The sequence below is a fragment of the Protobothrops mucrosquamatus genome, unplaced genomic scaffold, assembly GCF_001527695.2.
Source record: "Protobothrops mucrosquamatus isolate PMUCROS unplaced genomic scaffold, P.Mucros_1.0 scaffold32, whole genome shotgun sequence".
NCBI classification, from domain to species: domain Eukaryota; kingdom Metazoa; phylum Chordata; class Lepidosauria; order Squamata; family Viperidae; genus Protobothrops; species Protobothrops mucrosquamatus.
Window position 1 is genome coordinate 829,825 of NW_015386416.1, and position 7,804 is coordinate 837,628.

Sequence of the window (7,804 nt, forward strand, 5' to 3'; positions counted from 1 at the left end):
TCCGAGCGACTTTGTCATGCAGATATTGTACAAATTCCTCAGCCTTCCCCGCCAGGGGGTCCCCGCCCCCCCTCAATTGGAGGAGGGAGCGGGTCACCCTGAAGAGGGAGGCCGGGCGATTATCTGATGACGCAATGAGGGTGGAGTAGTAATTAGACCTCACCACCCTCATCGCCACTAGGTAGGATCTAACATGTATTGGGACTTTTATCCACAAAGGAGAGGTCCTTCCTCCCCAAGCCCCGGCATGATTGGTAGCTTGTCAGCTCAGATGTGGAATGGTGTGTGCGTGCGCACAGCATGCCAAAGTTCTTCATTGAATTACAAAAATGTCTGGAGAGAAGGGGGGGAGCTGTATGAGGGAAGGCTGCCCCAACAAGCCAGCATCCTTCTCAAAATGATTCCCTTTCAAGAAGGGCCTTCCTCATGCAGGACCAGGGAGCACTGCTCTCCTGCCTCCTGTTCTTGTTCTCCAGGGATCTGTCAAGGCAAAAGTTTGACTCCGCGCTTCCATGCACAGCAGCGTCACTCTCCGCCTCCTGCTTTGCTGGGAGGGGGCATCAGACAGAGAAACACCAATGCTCAGATGTCTGGGATTGGGAGAAGGTCTTCTTTGGTGTGCTGCTCATATGCACGCACACACAGAGATACCATTCCAAGTTTGGAGTCTTTTATCCACATCTGAGCTAGCAAGCTGCCAATCATGCCTGGGCTGGGGGAGAAGGACCTCTCCTTCTTCTGTGGATAAAAGTCCCCAAGTTGGAATGTGGTGTCTGTGTGTTGGCTGCTGGCAGTTTAGGGAGGCAAGAAGCTTGTGGGGCACCAAGTTGTCCCCACGTTGAGTTAGCCGGTGCACCTTGTTCCGTGTCAACCCAGCCAACCCGAGTCAGTGGGACCGGGCCGGATGCACCCACCTAGCCATGCCTATCCAGCAATGCCCACCTGACTGCTGTTAGTCATCATAGACCCATGCCCACCTGACCCTGCCACACAGCTCTATGCGTAGAAGCTTCCACTGCCATTCTCTGCTAGTGATGCTGCCACTGACAAGACACCCGAAGAAGCGAGGAGATATTCACCTACTACTACTACTCTGCTTGCAGGCCAGATCTAAACACATCATGGGTTAGCCCGAGGGCCTTGAGTTTGATACGTCTGCTCTGTGGGAATACTTTTTCTACTTTATGTCAATCCAAGTACTTGCCATGATGGGAATACATAATAGCTTACCAACAATGTCCATAGAAGGTGATATTCTACTATATTTAATTCCACTATAATTTCCAAAGTACTGTATTATCAATTACTAATTATAAAATTAGGCAAAAATATAGAAGGCTTAAATGGGTGCTAAAATATCATAATGATAATAATGTACTATTATAAGGTTTTTGCAAACCAGTGATTTCTCTATGGTCAATAGATTTCATGTTTAGGATATTTTTATATTTTGTTTGTTTTTTAAATTTGGAGGACACTTTTTGCCTTCTTGGATTTCTTGGTTCTGCTTAGGTTTTTTTTTTATAACTTATTGTCTCTGGAATTCATTACTGTTTTCATTGTTTACCTTTGGAATTATACAATCTTGCAATAAAAACAAAAGAGGGAATAAGAAAAAGAAAGAGGAAAATGAATTTGAAATTTAATTCAAATATTTAATTATTATGACCCAGATAGTGGCATCAAGATATCGCAGAGGTTTTTAATGGATTTATAAATTGTACAGATGTTTTAAACTGCTTTTTGGTGTCTAACATTTACAGAATTACATTTATGGATAATTTTAGTCATTTGAACTTGTAAATAAAAGACCTCCCCCTTTCACACATATACACACAGACTTATTCATTTTATTTGCAGATCCATTTTAAATCAAAATTAGTCTTTGTATTTGTGCATGATACTGATGTTGTAGTTTCCCCAGTCTTCTGAATTTATATATTTTAATTCCCACATTTTAACAACAAAAAAGAATATCTTTGCAATAGATAATCGTCCAGCTCTTTTTTCCTGATTTCAAGTCCTGCAAAGGGAAACTTCTTTTCCTTCCATTGCCTTGTTTTGATGCTCAAATGAAATATGGCAGACAGCAAGCACCAGTCAACTGTGAGACCTGTCATTCTGCCTTTATTTTATATTCAACTTCCAGTTTTGAAAAATCCTATTTTAAATATCTTGTTAGGATTTTGAAAAGCTGACATTAAAAAAAAGATCAGAGGATCACAGCCAAAATAAAGACAAGAACATAATCTAAATCTAATTAATACTGAATTCTCTGGAGAAGAGTATCAATAATCATTTAAAAAGGTTTATTACATGTTATACCAAACTGTAGTATTCTTTGCGGAATCAAAGTATTCTGAAAAAGTGAATCAAAGTATTCACAATTTCCAATGTGGGTTCATTGTTATCATAGAATCAAGTGCTAGCTATTTACATAAACAAAATATACACTGAGATTTAATAAATGGGAACAATCTTATTTCTATTCTGGCATTCAAAAGTTTACAACCATCCAGATATAGACACACATTTGTTTTCACTTAATGTAGATCTAAAAAAATCTGTTTATGGCAAAGTAAAAGAGAGCAAGTTAACTTTCAACTTATAAACTTTATTGATCCATTGTAACTTTATGAACATTTGATTAAAATTAGACCACTTCTTACTGAACATAATTAATTAATTATGATGTGCAAAACCAGCCACTGTAGTTTGTAAATTATAGTTTATAGGTTGTCTTGTTGTCTTGATCTGTTACGTATGACTTAATTCAACAAATGGTTAAACAAGATTTGATTTGATTTAATGCAAAGAGTAAGCCTGGACATTTACTGTCCAGGCTTACTCTTTGCATTAAAAGTTGCTTTAAGCACATGGGGATGTGAACACAAACCAACCTAAACGTCTTAAAGCAACTGCATATTTTCCTAGAAGTACAAGCACCTGCCTTAAGGTGTTGCAGACAGGCACTATATTCAAATTCCTTTCAAAAGCCTTTGGAGATTGAATTTGAAGACTGCACAACTCATAATTTAAGACCGTTGCAACTAAAGTTCATAAAAGCAGTCCGCTAAAAAACCTTAATACATTTATAGCTATATCTATAACAAGGAATCACTCTGCTAAAATAAGTTAATTTATTATTGTATTACTGCAGTATCCTGCAATCGAAATGAAAACGCGCATGATTTTCACATACTTCCTTTAAACTCTTGTAGCAATCCTTCCCCATCATCTATAAAATAATATTTTATCTTCAAGTTCCCTGCTTTTATCTTTTCCCCATCATTAGATTCTTCCTGATGTATACAGTAACAGCAGTTTCCTCCTCTCATTCCTTTATCGTTTGCTCACCTACTTTATTTTACCAACCTCAGGGACTTACAAAAGCCCCCCATCTCCAAAGTTTCCGTTTTATAATTATTTTTCGACACTCTTCAGGATTCTCCAGTCAGTTCATAATAACTAGCTTTCTGCGTGTGTAAGTTTTACCTTTTCCGCAGTTTCCGCCATAACGATACGTGAGAAGTCACGTGAGAATGCCGGAAGTAGAGCCATTTAGCATGCTGGGTAATGTAGTTCCTCTTTTCCGCTTTTCTATCTCCAGATTCCCGAAGGTTTAGAATTTCTAAAGATGTGTTTTTCGAATTTTCTTTTAGGCGTTAGCGTTGTGAAAATACTAAAAATTAAGTATAAAATATAAGTCAGAACGTAACTACAATGACATCACACATGTATTTGAAAAACAAAGTGTTTAATACTATATTTATGTCGAAAGAAACAAAACAAAACAATGGATTCACCAGAAACTGCGGCGAAGTGATCAGTAAGCACCAATTACTTTTCTCGCTCCTTGTCTTCACCAGCCTGGTGCCTTCAGATGTTTTGAACTGAAACTCCCCAAATTTCTAAATCGACATTTAATCTGGGAATTGCAATCCCAACACATGGACAGCAGAGCAGAGGAGGAGAAGTGATTTAGATTTCACACGAGGGCATTTGGCTCCCGTTAATTTTTTTTACTTTCTATACTGTTTGTTAACAAGGACCAGACTGCTATGTACATTTAGGTAATTAATCAAATACATATTCAATCACCAATGAATCAAACTGATTTGGTCGTATTTGCATTACATACTAAACCCAAAAATGTTTGGCTAATTTCTGGTATGAGAACCCAGCTTGAATCTTGCTTTTCACGCTCGTATAATTTGCTATTTGAATTGCACAATTCTGTATATTTTGATTCACCAAGTGGATTGGGGTGAATTGTTAAAATGTTTTTACAATGTGGGGAAAGGAAGAGGATTCAATACAGGGTTTGATCTCTTTTACTAATGTTTCTCTGGGAATCACAACAGAAAGGATTGGTACTGCTTGCTCTTTGACTCCCAGTACAGATTCTAAGCATCACTTGTCATTCATTCCAATCCTGTTGATAGAAAGAAAAGCTGTTTTATATGTATAATAACATATTTAACTGGTCAGTAGGAAGTATTTTGAACTAATAACCTAATCTAGTCAATTGATCTCAATGGATATTTTCAGCTTCCAACAAATTTACATTCAGTAAAAGGGAGACCTTTGCTTTTCTTAGGAACTACTTTTTTTGTGTGCAACTTCTCTTACTGCTTAGAATTTCTTTTTTAAGTACAGCCAGATCTGCCATCTGCATCTTAAGGCCCTTATTCTGTATTCTGTATTCTTGGTCAAATGAAAACTAGTTTTGCCCTTCCTGATGAGATATCCTTTTTGGTATTTGAAGTATACTGCTGTACCCACTCACTGGGTTTTTTGACTGTGTGCCATCAAATTGGTGTCACCTCTTAGCGATCAGACAACTATGTCTTTGACAACCTCCTATATTTTTTATTTTTCCATGAGATACAGGATTAATTCTAATATAATGTGAAAAAGAATTGTATCGTGCTTTTTTATAGTTCCTGTTATGTCTTTCCAACATATGTAAATATATCCCCACAATATTAGTAAGCACATATAAGCCATAGAAAATATTAGCACAAATAATATCTGCAACTGTGTAAAATAAAAACTGTTTGACTTACTTATCTGTATGTTTCCCTAATGATGACCCCACAAAAAAGGTACCAGGTTTTGAACTACCATGTCAAATAGTTCATCATCAGAAAAGTAACAAGGGGGAGCTGCAATCATTCACATATATCACAAGAAAACTCACTGACACTAAATGGCTTTGGGCTGTATGGGAGAAAAAAGCATTTGCTGCATGGGCATTGCTAACCTGGTACCACTTCCTAGAGAGGAGTAAAATACCTTTGAAATGTGTCCAACAATAGTACCTGTGAAAGGGATCTAGGTTTCTTAGTGAACCATCATTTAAGTATGACCCAGCAGGGTGTTGCAGCTGCCAAAAAGGCCAATGCTGCATCAACAGAGGGATAGTATCAAGGTCACAAGAAGTGATAGTATCAAGGTCACAAGAAGTGATAGTATTACTTTATACTGCATTTGGAATACTGCAGTTCTGGTCGCCACAATACCAAAAAGTTGCTGAAACGCTAGAAAGAGTGCAGAAAAGAGCAGATGGGCTGATGGCTAGAAGTGCTTTACAGGCCATAAAGCACCTGTTTCAAAGCCATTGTGACTGTAAATGTTGTTAAATGACCTATTGTAAGTTGAGAACTAGTGTATGAAGAGAACTCAGAATTAGGAAAAGGAGGAGAATATTAACTGAGCAATTTGCCAAACCTGTCAAACTTTCAGAAAAGCTCTGTATGTTTTTAGTGAAACTTATTCTTCCAGGTAAATTTCTATATGATTATGGTCTTATCACCTGCTCATAACTATAGGTAGTCCTCACTTATCAATTGCAGTAGGTACTGAGAACTCTGTTCCTAAGTAACATTATCATAAAGCAGCACATGATTATGTGACCAACAGTTTGTAATTTCCTGCTGTGGACACTAAGCAAATCATTGTGAATTGTTAAACAAGATGTTATGTGACCATAACTTGCCACTTCCTGGTAGTTCCTTCATTGATTTTGCTTGTTGGAATCTGGCTGTGAAGGTCACAAATGATGATCACATGACAATGGGATTATGTGAATGTTGTAAATGTAACATGAGTTATAATCACATGATTGTGAGGATGTTGCAATAACCTTAATTTCATGGACCTATCATTGAGTCTCATTCAGCACTTTGAATAGAATAGAATTCTTTATTGGCCAAGTATGGTTGGACACAAGGAATTTGTCTCTGGTGCATAAGCTCTCAGTGTACATACAAGTAATAACGATAATCATGATCATAAACAACATGAAAATACATTCATCATAAATCATAAGATGCAACATTTAGTGATAGTCATAGAATACTAGCTAAGTAAACAACATAAATCATACTAGGATACTAAAAACAATATAAATTGTAAGATACAAGCAACAAAGTTATAGACATAAGATGATAGGTAATAGGAAAGATGAGTATCATAGTAATGCAGCTTTATTAAGTAGTTTGTAGGAATTAATTGTTAGTAGAGTGACGGCATGGGGGGAAAAACTGTTCTTAATGTCTAGTTGTTCTGGTGTGTAATTCCGGCCTATAGTGTCTTCTTGAGGGAAGAAGTTGAAATAGTTTATGTACAGGATATGAGGGGTCTGTAGATATTTTCACAACTCTCTTTCTTGCTCATGCAGTATACAGGTCCTCAGTGGAAGGCAAGCTGGTAGCAATTATTTTTTCTGCAGTTCTAACTATTCGTTGAAATCTCTGTCTGTCTTGTTTGGTTGCAGTTCCAAACCAGACAGTTATAGAGGTGCAAATGACACACTCAATAATTCCTTTGTAGGACTTTATCAGCAGCTCCTTGGGCAGTCTGAGTTTTCTGGCGCAGGAAGAATATTCTTGATGTTAGGTGTCCATTTTAAATCTTGGGATATTATAGAACCTAGAAACTTGAAGGTCTCTACTGTTGATACTGTGTTGTCTAGTATTGTAAGAGGTGGTAGAATAGAAAGGTTTATCCTAAAACCTGGAATTAAGGAGAAACTTCCTGACAGTGAGGACAATCAACCAGTGGAACAGCTTACCCCCAGAGATCGTGGGCACTCCATCACTGGAGATTTTCAAGAGAAGACTGGACATTCACCTGTATGAGACGGTATAGGTTCTTCTGCAAGGGGCTGGACTAGAAGACCTCCAAGGTCCCTTCTCTTCTTTTCTTTTCTCTTCTCTTCTCTTCTCTTCTCTTCTCTTCTCTTCTATTCTATTCTATTCTATTCTAAAATCTACTATCATTTCTACAGTTTTAAGTGTGTTCAGTTCAAGATGGTTCCAGCCACACTACGAGGCTAGTTGTTCAACCCTCCTGTCTGTATGCAGATTCGTCATTATCTTGAATGAGGCCAATCACTGTTGGATCATCTGCAAACTTCAGTACTTTACCAGAGGGATCTTTTGAGATGCAGTCATTGGTATATAGAGAGAAGAGAAATGGAGATAGCACACAGCCCGGGGGGGGGGGGGGACTGTGCTAATTGTACAAGTATCTGAAGTGATTTTGCCTATCTTCACTTGCTGCTTCCTGTCTGTTAGAAAGCTTGTGATCCACTTACAGGTGTGGTCAGGCACGGCTAGCTGATTTAGTTTAGTGAAAAGAATATCTGGAATGATGGTACTGAATGCCGAGCTGAAATCTATAAAAAGGACACTTGCATTGGTCCTTGGAGATTCAAGATGTTATAAGATGTAGTGCAGAGCATCATATTAACAGCATCATTAACAGCATCATCTGCTGATCTATTTACTCAGTAGGC

At 37.9% G+C, this 7,804-nt stretch overlaps 1 protein-coding gene across 1 annotated transcript in view; it reads right to left on the minus strand.

The window, feature by feature from the left end:
* The window catches only part of VPS41 (VPS41 subunit of HOPS complex), a 158,504-nt gene extending 154,978 nt beyond the window's left edge, over positions 1-3,526 (minus strand). Inside the window, exon 1 of the mRNA XM_015811174.1 lies at positions 3,496-3,526. Coding sequence (XP_015666660.1) covers positions 3,496-3,516 — 21 coding nt within the window. The 5' untranslated portion in view covers positions 3,517-3,526. The remainder of the gene's footprint in view (positions 1-3,495) is intronic.
* Between the last annotated feature and the right edge of the window lie 4,278 nt (positions 3,527-7,804).